At 39.8% G+C, this 14,556-nt stretch overlaps 1 protein-coding gene across 1 annotated transcript in view; it reads left to right on the forward strand.

Moving 5' to 3' along the window:
* The window catches only part of CFAP47 (cilia and flagella associated protein 47), a 307,856-nt gene that overhangs the window by 129,837 nt on the left and 163,463 nt on the right, over positions 1-14,556 (forward strand). The window contains exons 36-38 of the mRNA XM_053578992.1: positions 183-299; positions 12,680-12,814; positions 13,614-13,729. Coding sequence (XP_053434967.1) covers positions 183-299; positions 12,680-12,814; positions 13,614-13,729 — 368 coding nt within the window. The remainder of the gene's footprint in view (positions 1-182; positions 300-12,679; positions 12,815-13,613; positions 13,730-14,556) is intronic.

Consider the following 14,556-nt stretch of genomic DNA (forward strand, 5'->3'; position numbering starts at 1 on the left):
AGTGTCATTTCTGTAAATGTCTTAATTTTGAGTCATACACCTGATATTCTTGCATTTTGATAGCAATAATCTACTGCTAACATATGTTAATATTTAAATCATTCTTCGCTGAACTACAAAGAACACTAAAAAGCAGCAATTTTTAATCCATTACCAAAAGGTTTTGTTACTGTCTTTTCCAGATTGAGACTCATTTTATAAATATGTACACAAGACCACACTGTCCAGAACAGTATCTACATAATGGCCTTGTTGTTTTAAATGCTTTCCGTGAAATTGGCTTCGACATGAACATAGAGGTGGGTTCCTTCATATGACACATTCTAAAGACATTTTGTAATTTTCTATTGTTAGTTTATTATTAATATTGATTTGTTCATAATTTTTCATCTGAATTTAAACACTTTTCGTAAGTTACTATTCAAATATGGAAATTGAAATATGACTCCACAGAAATCTACTAGATATTTTTAAATGTATGTAATTATTTATATTCAGCTGTGGATAGTAAGAAAGTACTTCTTTTTTTTATTGAATCATAACTGTATACATTGATATGATCATGGGGCATCATACACTCGCTTCATAGACCATTTGACACATTTTTATCACAATGGTTAACATAGCCTTTCCGGCGTTATCTCAGTTACTGTGCCAAAACATTTACATTCTACACATACCAAGTTTCGCAAATACCCCTGTAAGATACACCACAGGTGTGATCCCACTGATCCCCCTCCCTCTACTCACCATCCCCCCCATTTCCCACTTCCCCCTATTGTTAGGTTGTAACTGGGTTATAGCTTTCATGTAAGAGCCCCAAATTAGTTTCATAGTAGGGCTGAGTACATTGGGTACTTTTTCTTCCATTCTTGAGATACTTTACTAAGAAGAATATGTTCCAGCTCCATCCATGTAAACATGAAAGAGGTAAAGTCTCCATCTTTTTAAAGGCTGTATAGTATTCCATGGTGTACATATACCACCATTTATTAATCCAATCGTGGATCGATGGGCACTTGGGCTTTTTCCATGACTTAGCAATTATGAATTGGGCTGCAATAAACATTCTGGTACAAATATCTTTGTTATGTTGTGATTTTTGGTCTTCTGGGTATATGCCCAGCAGAGGCATTACAGGATTGAATGACAGACCTATTTTTAGATCTCTGAGTGTTCTCCATATATCTTTCCAAAAGGAATGTATTAATTTGCATTCCCACCAGCAGTGCAGAAGTGTTCCCTTTTCTCCACATCCACGCCAACATCTCTGGTCTTGAGATTTTGTGATATAGGCTAGTCTCACTGGAGTTAGATGATATCTCAAAATAGTTTTGATTTGCATTTCTCTGATGGTTAAAGATGATGAGCATTTTTTCGTATGTATGAAGGCCGTGCGCCTGTCTTCTTCAGAGAAGTTTCTCTTCAAATCCCTTGCCCAGCCTGCGATGGGATCCCTTGTTTTTTTCTTGCTGATGCATTTGAGTTCTCTGTGGATTCTGGTTATTAAACCTTTGTCAGAGATATACCCTGCAAATATCTTCTCCCATTCTGAGGGCTGTTTGTTTGCTTTACGTACAGTGTTCTTAGCTGTGCAGAAGCTTTTTAGTTTGATCAAGTCCCAGTAGTGTATTTTTGAAGCTGCTTCAATTGCCCGGGGGGTTCTTCTCATGAAATACTCACCCAGACCAATTTCTTCAAGGGTTTCCCTGCACTTTCCTCTAGTATTTTTATAGTTTCATGTCTTAAGTTTAAATCTTTAATCCAATGAGAGTCTATCTTAGTTAATGGTGAAAGGTGTGGGTCCAATTTCAGTCTTCTGCAGGTTTGCCAGCCAGTTCACCCAGCACCATTTGTTAAATAGGGAATCTTTTCCCCACTGAATGTTTTTAATTGGCTTGTCAAAAATCAAATAGCGGTAAGTAGCTGGATTCATCTCTTGGTTCTCTATTCTGTTCCAGATATCTACTTCTCTGTTTTTGTGCCAATACCATGCTGTTTTGATCACTATCGATTTGTAGTAAAGTCTGAGGTCTGGTAGTGTGATTCCTCCTGTTTTGTTTTTATTTCTGAGTAATGTCTTGGCTATTCGAGGTTTTTTCTGATTCCATATAAAACGAAGTATTGTTTTTTCAAGATCTTTAAAATATGACAGTGGAGCTTTAATAGGGAGTGCGTTGAAATTATATATTGCTTTGGGTAGTATGGACATTTTGATAATGTTGATTCTTCCCAGCCATGAGCATGGTATGTTTTTCCATTTGTTAACATTTTCAGCTATTTCTTTTCTTAGAGTTTCATAGTTTTCTTTATAGAGATCTTTCACGTCTTTTGTTAGGTAAATTCCCAAATATTTCATCTTCTTTGGCACTACTGTGAATGGGATAGAGTCCTTAACTGCTTTTTCAACTTGACTATTGTTGGTGTATATAAAGGCTACCGATTTATGGATGTTGATTTTGTAACCTGAGACGCTGCTGTATTCCTTGATCACTTCTAGGAGTTTTGTAGTAGAGTCCCTAGTGTTTTCCAGATACACAATCATATCATCTGCAAAGAGCGAAAGTTTGATCTCTTCTGACACTATATGGATACCCTTGATCGCCTTTTCTTCCCTAATTGCGGTGGCTAAAACTTCCATTACAATGTTGAAAAGCAATGGAGACAATGGGCAGCCTGGTCTGGTTCCTGATCTGAGTGGAAATGATTCCAATTTAACTCCATTCAATATGATATTGGATGTGGGTTTGCTGTAGATGGCCTCTATCAGTTTAAGAAAAGTCCCTTCTAGACCAATTTTCTTGAGTGTTCTGATCATGAAGGGATGCTGGATATTATCAAAAGCTTTTTCTGCATCAATTGAGACAATCATATGGTCTTTGTTTTTTAATTTGTTTATGTGCTGAATTACATTTATAGATTTACGTATATTGAACCAGCCTGAGACCCTGGGATAAAACCAACTTGGTCATGATGTATAATTTGTTTGATGTGTTGCTGGATTCTGTTTGTTAGGATCTTGTTGAATATTTTTGCATCTATATTCATTAGTGATATTGGTCTATAATTTTCTTTTCTTGTTGGGTCTTTTCCTGGTTTGGGGATCAGGGTGTTGTTTGCCTCATAGAACGTGTTGGGTAGTCTTCCTTCTTTTTCTACCTTTTGGAACAGGTTGAGTAATATAGGTATTAATTCCTCTTTAAAGGTTTGGTAGAATTCTGACGTGAAACCATCTGGTCCTGGGCTTTTCTTTTTAGGGAGGTTTTGTATAGTTGATGCTATTTCTGAACTTGATATGGGTCTGTTCAACATTTCCACTTGATTCTGGTTAAGTCTTGGAAGGTGGCGTGCTTCCAGGTATCAGTCAATTTCCTTCAGATTTTCATATTTCTGAGAATAAAGTTTCTTGTAATATTCATTAAGGATTTTTTGGATTTCTGATGAGTCTGTTGTTATTTCGTCTTTGTTGTTTCTGATTGATGATATTAGAGATTTTACTCTTTTTTTTCTGATTAGGTTGGCCAGAGATTTATCTATTTTATTGACCTTTTCGAAAAACCAGCTTTTTGATTTATTGATCTGTTGTATAATTCTTTTGTTTTCAATTTCATTTAATTCTGCCCTAATTTTAGTTATTTCTTTTCTTCTACTGGGTTTGGGGTTGGAATGTTCTTCCTTTTCCAGTTGCGTGAGATGTCCCATTAAGTTGTTAACTTCCTCTCTTTCTGTTCTCTTGAGGAAGGCTTGCAGTGCTATAAATTTCCCTCTTAGAACTGCCTTTGTGGTGTCCCAGAGGTTCTGATAGTTTGTGTCTTCATTGTCGTTTTGTTCCAAAAAATTGGCGATTTCTTTCTTAATCTCATCTCTGACCCAGCTATTATTCAGCATAAGGTTATTTAACTTCCATGTTTTTGTATGAGTATGCAGATTCCTGTTGTTACTCAATTCAAGTTTTATTCCATGATGGTCCGAGAAGATGCAAGGAATAATTTGTATTCCTTTAAATTTACTGAGGTTAGACTTGTGACCTAAAATGTGGTCAATTTTGGAGTAAGTTCCGTGGGCTGATGAGAAGTATGTGTATTCAGTTTTGTTGGGATGAAATGTTCTGTAGATGTCTGCTAAATCTAAATATTGGATGATTAGGTTTAAATCTAAGATTTCTTTGCTCAGCTTCTTGCTGGAGGATCGATCCAACACTGCCAAAGGAGTGTTGAAATCTCCGACGATTATGGAGCTGGGGGAAATCAAGTTACTCGTGTTTGTTAGAGTTTCTCTTATAAATTGAGGTGCATTCTGGTTGGGTGCATAGATATTAATAATTGAGATCTCATCATATTGAGTATTACCCTTAACAAATATGAAGTGACCATTCTTGTCCTTCCTTACTTTTGATGGTTTAAAGCCTACTGTATCTGCAAATAAAATTGCAACACCTGTTTTTTTCTGATTACCATTTGCCTGAAATATGGATGACCATCCTTTCACCCTGAGTCTGTATTTGTCTTTTAAGTTAAGATGAGACTCTTGTATGCAACAAATATCTGGCTTGAGTTTTTGTATCCAGTCAGCTAACCTATGCCTCTTTAGAGGACGGTTTAAGCCATTCACATTGATGGAGAGTATTGATAAGTCTGGTGGAATTTTGGGTATCGAGTTTTTCAAAGGTCCAGTGGACATTTTTAATCCTTTCGCCAGTGTGGAAGTTGGAGTTTGATCCGAAGTTTCTGAGTGAGTTTACTTTTGTGGTATAGGATTGGGTTGGTCATTGTGGAGGATAGGTCTGAGAATATCCTGAAGAGCTGGTTTACTTATGGCAAATTTTTTCAACATATGAATGTCATTGAAGTATGTAATTTCTCGATCATAGATGAAACTCAGTTTAGCTGGATACAAGATCCTGGGTTGAAAGTTATTTTGCTTTAGATTAAAAGTTGATGACCACCCTCGTCTGGCTTGAAAAGTTTCATCAGAGAGATCTGCAGTTATTCTAATATTCTTTCCTTTGTACATAATAGTTTTCTTTTGCCGGGCTGCTTTGAGAATCTTCTCTTTCATGTTAACTTTAATGAAGCTAATTATGATATGTCTGGGGTATGACTGATTGGGGTTGAATCGTGCTGGGGTTCTGAAGCTGTCTGCTATCTGAATTTCAGATTCTCTAGGCATGTCTGGAAAATTTTCTTTCATGATTTCATGCAGAAAGGCCTCTGTGCCCATTGAGGCCACTTCATCATTCTCAGAAATCCCAATAATTCGTATATTGCTTTTTTTCGAATTATCTTAGAGTTCTCTGAGTGAGAGATCCGTTTTTGCTCTCCAATTCTCTTCCTCTTTGAGAGAATGGGAGTGTTCGAAGACTTTATCTTCAGTGTCAGAAATCCTTTCTTCTGCTTGCTCCATTCTGTTGCTGAGGGATTCTACTGTATTTTTCATATCTTTGAGGGCTGTAAATTCTTGCTTCAGTGTGTCTAAGTCTTTGTTGGTTTTGTCTTTAAATTCGTTAAATTCTTGAGACAACTTTTTAATTTCTCCTCAAATTCCTAATTCCATTTTATTAATCTTGTCTGCAATCCAAATTCTGAATTCAATTTCTTTTTTTTTTTTTTTTTTTGTAGAGACAGAGTCTCATTGTACCGCCCTGGGGTAGAGTGCCGTGGCCTCACACGGCTCACAACAACCTCTAACTCTTGGGCTTACACGATACTCTTGCCTCAGCCTCCCGAGCAACTGGGACCACAGGCGCCCGCCACAACGCCCAGCTGTTTTTTTGTTGCAGTTTGGCCGGGGCTGGGCTTGAACCCGCCACCCTCGGCATATGGGGCCGGCGCCCTACCAACTGAGCCACAGGCGCCGCCCCTGTAATCCAAATTCTGAATTCGATTTCTGACATCTCAGCCAGTTGTTTATGAATGGGATCTTCAATCACATATGCCGTATCTTTTCTTGGAGGGGTTGATCTATTCTGGTTATTCATGTTACCAGAGTTTTTCCGCTGATTCCGCCCCATGGTTATTTTACTCCCTTTTATTTTTCCCCTGGGGCTTTATCAAGGGCCCGTACAGTGTTGTGGCCTGAGGAACTGGGGCCCTGTCTTGTGTGGTGGGGCTAAGTGGTTCTGTCTTGTTTTTAGCTGGTTTCTGTTCCATCCTATTGCAATGTCTACTCTGGCTTGAAGTCTCGGCTGTGTGGAAAAATCAGCAATTAAGTCACCCCGCCTGCCCACCTCTGGCACCAGTTGGAAAAGGAGAATCAAACCTTCCTACAACCGCACACCCAGGGCACCGCCTGAAAAGTCCTCAGTCTATTAGCCCAGTTCAAAATGTCCAAATCAACTGTCTCAATCGGCACCTGTCTCGGGTGGGAGAGTTCAAGAGGTCTCTGGGAACCGGATCACAGGGGCCTGGTGACTCCTCTGACACGGCTCACCCCAGTGCAGCGTGGAGTTAGGAGGAGCCACCCAGCAAACAGAGAAGTCTGGGAAGGTTGACGTCTCCTTCCCCACTTTGCCCCTCCATTGGACCCAGTCACTGGTATCTCTGCAGATGGCTAACCCAGTTGCCCGCAGTGAACAGACACTCCAGGGTTTTGCACCTGCCTGAATCGCAAGGAAGTCTGCCAGGCCCCCGCATTCTGCCGCTATCTAGCAGGAGGAGATGGGGCCTGACATCTTTGAGTGCTTGATGCAGGTGATGGGAAGGAGGTGTTCACTCAGGCTTAGCCCCATCCCTGATGGATGCTGCTAACAGAAAAAAACAGAACAGACAACTTTGCAGGGTTCTGTCTCTGTTCCTGCCAAAATCGCCTACAGAAGACGGGCTGTTCTGAGTTCAAACGTCTTCGCTGCTGGAGGTTTGTGTCCTCTTTGCTGCTGGAGGTTTACGTCCGATCACCTCTCTGGGTCGGTCCCGCCCTGGAAGCTTCCCGGGTTTGTAAGCAGTGTCAGGAAATCCCCCGCTCACCGGTGGCCTCCTCTGGTTGCCCAGGGAGCAAGGGGGTGTGGCCTTAGAATATCCAGGAGTGAGCCGTCTGCCGTTAAAGAAAAAACGGCTGTTGATCTGCCTCCAGGGAACTGCTGCTCTGGTGTGGGCACTCAGCCAACCCTTTTCTCCTCTGTCTCGCGCCCCAGAGTCAGCACTGAGCGGCCGCAGTTTATGCTGGGTCCACACCCCTCGAGAGATCCCCCAAGAATCCAAACTCTTGGGGGACAGGCCCCCAGACCCCGAGTGGGAGTGGGGGGTAAGCTAGAGTTTCATTCAGTTTTATGCCCGGCCGTATTGTTGCCCGGGGAGGGGTGTTGCACCGCACCGCAGGGAAGTGTCACCAAGCCTTGATTCCCCCTCAGCAGAGTGCCCTCTCCTCGCTCACGTGTCTCAGAGTCCGCACTGACCTGATGCATCTCAGGCACTGTGCACTCCCCTTGAGAAATCACCCAAGGATCCAAACTCCTGGGGGACAGGCCTCCAGACCCTGAGTGAGAGTGGTGGGGAGTGCTGGGCGCTCAGCAGGGAGGCTAGAGTTTTGTTCAGTTTTGTGCCCGGCCGTATTGTTGCCCGGGGAGGGCTGCTGCATCGCACTGCAGGGAAGTGCCGCCAAGGCTTGACTCCCCTTCGGCAGAGTGCCCTCTCCTCGCTCATGTGTCTCAGAGTCAGCGCTGACCTGACGCAGCTCGGGCACTGTGCACTCCCCTCGAGAAATCACCCAAGGATCCGAACTCCTGGGGGACTGGCCTCCAGACCCCGAGTGAGAGTGGTGGGGAGTGCTGGGTGCTCAGCGGGGAAGCTAGAGTTTTATTCAGTTTTATGCCCGGCAGGAGAATGCCACGGCACCCCAGTAGGGGAGGTAGGTCCAGATTTTAGAAGGTCTCTCCTGTGGAGTGTGGTGGGAGGGCCTTTAATTTCTGCCCGTTTGTTTAATTGTGGGGCTCTTGAGCCGGTATCATGGGGGAGGGGGACTCCCGTCCGCTTGGTGGTGGATTTTGTACCTTTTGTTTGCATCCTTGTGATCACAGCTTGCCTCAGCGGTGTTGATGTGCGTTCTTCAACCTTCTCTCTTGGTGTGGCTCAAGTCCACCAGGATACTTAGTAAATTCCTGTCCCTTAACTCTCCTTTTGGACGGGAGCCTCTGTTGAAAGCTGGCTTCAGTCCGCCATCTTGTCTCTCCCCCCAGAAAGTACTTCTTGTCCCAGTATCTGAAACCACAAGAATAAAGCTTGAGTGCATTATTATCATTACCCAAGGTCTAAGAATGAACTAAAAGAGCAGAGTTATTCAAAGAAAGATGTTGTATTATAATCTTCTAGTTTAGTAGTGAAAAATATAATTTTAATTTCGGTTTTAAAATAAATATTTATGTAGAAGTCACAATGACAATGTACATTTTTTTCTTTTTTTTTTTTATTGTTGGGGATTCATTGAGGGTACAATAAGCCAGGTTACATTGATTGCCAATTGTTAGGCAATGTCCCTCTTGCAATCATGTCTTGCCCCCATAAAGTGTGACACACCAAAGCCCCACCCCCCTCCCTCCATCAGGGACAATGTATATTTTAATTATATGTTGACCTCCAAGTTATAATTCAATTCAAATTGTCACATCAAATCTTCAATAGCAATAATCAAAAATGTATGCTTATCATTTTATGAGCTCTTTATTATTTAGGGTAATAATGTGGTACAATAAATGATTTCTGACTTTGAAGAATATATAAATGCATTAAATTATCAAGGTATCTATCTGCCTGTTAAAAGATAAATAATGTGGCTCAGTGCCTGTGGCTCAAGCAGCTAAGGTGCCAGCCACATACACCTGAGCTAGCAGGTTTGAATCCAGCCCGGGCCCACCAAACAACAATGATGGCTGCAACCAAAAAATAGCCAGGCATTGTGGCAGGTGCCTGTAGTCCCAGCTATTTGGGAAGTGGAGGCAGGAGACTCATTTGAGCCCAGGAGTTGGAGGTTGCTGTGAGCTGTGATGTCATGGCACTCTACCCAGGGCGACAGCTTGAGGCTCTGTTTTTAAAAAAAAAAAAAAAAGATAAATAATGTTCTTATTTAATTCAGTGTCCCTGGGAATGTACACAAAACATAAAATGTAGAATTCGTGTGGTCATGGGAATAAAGGCTTTTATTCTTGCAACAATAGTCAGGATGGACCAAAAAGAGAAGTGAACGGGAAGAGAGACCCAGACCAATCAGAAAGCAATTTCAATTAGGCAAGGAGGACAGTAATTAATTTCTCTACTTATCATTTTAATGGGGACTAAAAATAATAAGCTTATTTAGGGTAAGTCATACGGTTTGCTAGAGCTGGTGACCAGCTATAAAAGAAGGGCCCAGGAGAAGAACCAACCAACTCTGAGTTTTCCATTCTGTGATCTAGAAAGATGGATTATGCTCATGCCCAAATGCAGCTTGGTATAAAGTTGTATTTTATACCTGCTAAAAAAATGAGTTTCATAATTGCTTACTTTTTTCCTTTGTATTAAAGTCACTTGCATGTTAAAGTCACTTTGTACCCAGCCTGACATTTCTATTTTTTTTTTTGAGACAGAGTCTCTTTTTGTGGCCCACAGTAGCGTGCTGTGGCATCACAGCTCACAGCAACCTAAAACTCTTGGGCTCAAGTGATTCTTTTGCCTCAGCCTCCCCAGTAGCTGGGACTACAGGCACCCGCCACAACTCTATTTTTTTACTGCTAGAATTATAAAGACAAACTGCAATAAAAAAAAATTTCGTCAGAGTGTTCTCATATTATAGCAGAGTTCTGAGGGCAAATTCTATTAAAAAACTTTGGTTTTGAAGAATAAACATATTATCATTCTTGTGAATTGAACAAATTTTTTAACCTCCCCCATGAAAGACACTGAGTAAACTGTTCGGGGGTACAGATAAACTTGAACTAAACCCATACCTTTAAAGATGCCTCCGACTAATAATTCTAAATTGCATGAAAAAAGCCTGATACATAGAAGACAGTAAATGCCACACCAGAGATAGAAACAGTGTCCTGTAAGATTCACCAAAGGAGCAAGAAGTCACCCTAGGAAGACTACCAGGAAAAGTTGCATGGGACACTGGGTGCTTAAGCTGGCCCCTGAGAGCTTGGTAGGAGTTCACAAGAAACTTAAAATATCTTTGTTTAGAAAAACAATTCATCATAAATTGTGATCTCTCCTTTGCTTTTTGATTTCCTCGGATTTGTTAACTCAAGATATTTATTTTATAATGCAGTCAAAAATACTTAAAAAAAAACAAGTATCTACTAGGTAAAAATGTAAAAAAATGTCTAATATTTGCTAAGTGGAGAAATTGACAGTTAACTTAGCAGATAATTATCAATCATTTATCAGCTAGTTTTAATGTCCTAACTATTTATCAGCTCATATTTACCAACCACATTAAATGGCAAGTTTAAAAATGTCACCCTCAAATTAACTTATCCATAGTGAATTAATTCTGATACTTTTATTGGCTCATGTTCGAATCAGGTAAAGTTCAGCACTGGACTTATTAATGCTTAAATTTCTTCTTTATTATGTCCTTTATTGTAACTGGATAAGTTGCTATGCCAGTGTTTCATCCTTTAGATTCCTGACAGCAGGAAGTTACAGTTATTATACATTCCCCTTTTCACCACATGATTTATGTTTAAATAAAAAATTGTGTGGGAATTGTTTGGCTTCAACATAGAATGTTATGTTTTATTCCCTCATGCAAAGAAGGTTATAAAAATACACATTTATGGAGAACTACTCCACCAGCAGTTCTCAACCTGTGGGTTGCGACCCGTTTTTAACAATGAAAATACATTGCAGCATTAGGAAGGTTGAGAACCACTGTACTACACAGAAGTCAAGGAGTGGTGATGGGGGCTAAGGATGAATAGATAATCTCACTTTGCCCTTAAAACTTGTTTCCTTTTTGGTTTTGGCTTTGTAGTATTCAGGGTTCCCCAGAGAGACATAACCAATAGGATAATGAGAGGGCTTTTATTAGGGGGAATTGACTCCCATGACCAGAGAGGTAGAAAAGTTCCACAATAGGCTTTCTACAAGCCGGAGCAGCAGAGAAGCTGGCTTAGAAGCCTCAGAACCAGGGAAGCTGATTGTGCAGCCCCCTTCCTCATCCAAATTCTAGCATTTCTCTGCTGTGAATAATTCGCCCCCATTACCTCCACATTTATTAAGAGATCGCAGACACTACATGAACTGATAGAATCCTTCCTTAATGCTCTTGATTCCACTTTTTGGTTTCAAATTAATTAGAATACTGATTTATTTTGTTTTGTAGTGCACGTGTATCTTTTGCCTTATTATTTGTCTGTACTGGAAAAAGTACTTCCCCAGCCACCTCCTCCCTGATCTGCCTGAACTGTTGCTCTTGTCATATTATTCCTCATTGAGAAACCAAGTGTTTCACCTTGGTGTTCAAGACTTCCAGGATGTAGCCCAGCATTCCTTAATCTTTTCTCCTATTACTTGTCCCCTCTTTTCTTATGCATTATCCAAATTGTACTTCTTTTCTGAGAAAACACTATACTTCTTTATATCTTTACCCCGTCATACTTTGCTTTTGTGATAGAATGTACCCTTTTCCTCACACCACCCACACCGTATTTAAAGTCCAAACATTCTCGAATGTCCATTTAATGCACCACTGCCTCCTCTGGGCTTTTGCTTTAAAATCTCTTGCCAGCTTTTATTTCAAGAATGTGTTGCCATTTTCCTTTTACTCCTTAATTAAAGCATGTATTGAATAAAGGATGGTATCTCAATCACATTAGTCATTATCCTAGTGTATAGTATTCTGAGCCCTGACTAACTTTTATGTGGGCTTTTGGGCTGTAAGATCAGTATTCTACTTAGAACACATGTAATTTGTCTTTTACCCAACCAGTCAAACATTTCTAATTCATAGAAGTGTTCTGTTTGTGGTCACTACATTTCAGTGTCATTGCCAATCTGAAATATTTTAAAATAGTTTAAAGCAATTCTATAATTGGTGTACGATGCTCTTCCTCTTTTGATGTATTTTACCTGGATATCCTCTGTAGTGGTTAATACTAGGTATCAACTTGACTAGATTAAGGGATGCCAGAGGGCTAGTGAAGACTTGTTTCTGGGTGTGTCTGTGAGGGTGTTTCCAGACAAAATGGATGCAAGAATCAGGGGACTGAGAAAGAATTGCTTTCATTGTGTGTAGACACTGTCCAGTCTGCTGTGGGCATGGCTAGAACAAAGCAGGCTGAGGAAGGGGGACAGTCAGGATGCTTGATTTTTTTCTATGCCCTGCTCTGTCTCTCTCTTTGGGAGTAAAGTGCCTTTCCCTTCTCTTGCCCTTGAATGTTAGTCTCCAGGTTAGCAGCCTTTGGACTCTGGGACTTGCACCTGAGGGCTCTCAGGCCTTTGGCCTCAGACTAAGGGCTGTGCTATTAGCTTCCCTGATTTTAAAACTTTGGACTTGGACTGAGCCATGGTACCCTCTTCCCTAGGAGATACCACTGGTTTCTCATTCTCCAGTTTGTAGTGGCCTATTAGGGCATTTGCATTTGTTGTCCTGTGACCATATCTCCCTAATAAATCCTCGTTCATATTGTATATATATCCTATTGGTTCTCTCCCTCCAGATAACTCTAACTAATAAATCCTCTGATTTCCATTTCTTTCTTTGAAATTAGGCCACTGACATCTGTGACCCGAACCCAATCATGATGCTTATGCTTTGCGTCTACATGTATGAAAGGCTGCCCACATACCTGCCCAAAAAGGTGGTGCCCTTTAATTGCACTCTACATGACACCGTGGTGAGACAGGTAAGGATATCTAAAATGCACATGGTGCTAAACACTTCAGAGGGTTTTCAGATATTTCTTTCCCAACCGCAAATTAACAGCAAGTTAATACTATGTATTAATTTTAATAATAATCTTTTTATTGTAGTTTTATTAAAATTGTATGTAATTTTATTACATTGGATAAGCCTTATCTCAAATGGTGCTCCTTCTAAGCCAAAGGCCTGGATGTGTGAACAGGGTACCAGCAATTTTTCCTTAATAATTATTACCACTTCTGATAAAATGATGACTCCTTCCCATTCTCATTTTGTACAAAATATTACTATTTTATGTTCACCACTTTGGTAAGATTCAAATTTATTATTTTTTAATGTATCCCTCTTCATATTTAATTGGGGAGGTGAAAAATTGTATTTTTGTGCAAAACTTATTCGTATCTGGTCTTTAAAAATTAGTCCTGATCACATAACCTGGAGTATGATGGGAGTTGAGTTTCCCTTTGCGATAAAAATAAAATTCAAGTTTCAAATTTTTATCTTCAGATCTTTTTTGATGAGAAGCTTTTGCATCTGTTCTTTCCTTTGTTGAAAGCTCCTTCTCCTTGCCCACTTAGGCAAAGCTACACATATCTATACATATACACATATATGTGTGTATACTATATATTTGCTATCTCTAAATACGTCTGACTTGCTACACTTACTGTACATGAGGAGTAAGTATTTTATCATTGCAAGGTATTGAATTCCTTAATAAAAGTAAAAAATGATATAGTTGCATATTTATAACTTTGTTTATATCCTCTTCTTCTACATAGATTTTACTAAAAAATTCAAGCTCGAGAAACATAGTGTATAATGCTATAATTGTTGGAAGAGATGCTACTGACTTCTCCCTCTCCCAATCAGGGAATGTTGTAACAATTGCTCCCAAGTAAGTATTTTTTTAATTATACTTTACTGAACATATCAACTCGAAGAATTTAGTAAGTGTTATAATGATAAGAATTGACTTGGATTTTTTAATCATAGATATATAATGAAAAGATCATTTAGACAAAGACAAATAGTCAAATTTTTATGAGATTCCTCACCAATTTTGTTAAAATAATTCTAATATAAAACAGCTGATTAATATTTTGTATTTTATTTATTCATTTATTTAGACAGAGTCTCACTCTGTTGCCCTGGATAGATTGCCATGGCGTCATAGCTGACAGCAACCTCAAATTCTTGGGCTTGGGCAGTCTTCTTGCCTCAGCCTCCCAAGTAGCTGGGACTACAGGTGCCTGCCACCATGCTTGGCTAGTTTTTCTTTTTCCTATTTTTAGTAGAGATGGGATCTCTGGCTCTTGCTTAGGCTGGGCTCAAACTACTGAATTTATCCACCCGCCTAGACCTCCCACAGTGCTACAATTACAGGCATGAGCCACCTTGCCCAGTTAATTGTTTTTAATGTATGCATTTAATTTTTTATTTATTTTGCATTCATTTTGGTCATATCAATAACAAGATAATTTGTTTTGTATGTACTAAGATTGTTTCTTGCAGGAAACTGAAACCAGTGCATGCTAAAACTATATATACACATATATATAGTTTTGAAATATATACACATATTACATTACATATGGTTGGTTGTGATTGTAAAACCAATATGTACCCATTAGAGAAAATTTAGAAAGTATGAAAGCATGAAGAACAAAGAAAGTAAAGATTCATAATCCTACCTCAAAGATTCCCCAATGTTGCCATTTTACT

The sequence above is a fragment of the Nycticebus coucang genome, chromosome X (assembly GCF_027406575.1).
Source record: "Nycticebus coucang isolate mNycCou1 chromosome X, mNycCou1.pri, whole genome shotgun sequence".
Classification (NCBI taxonomy): domain Eukaryota; kingdom Metazoa; phylum Chordata; class Mammalia; order Primates; family Lorisidae; genus Nycticebus; species Nycticebus coucang.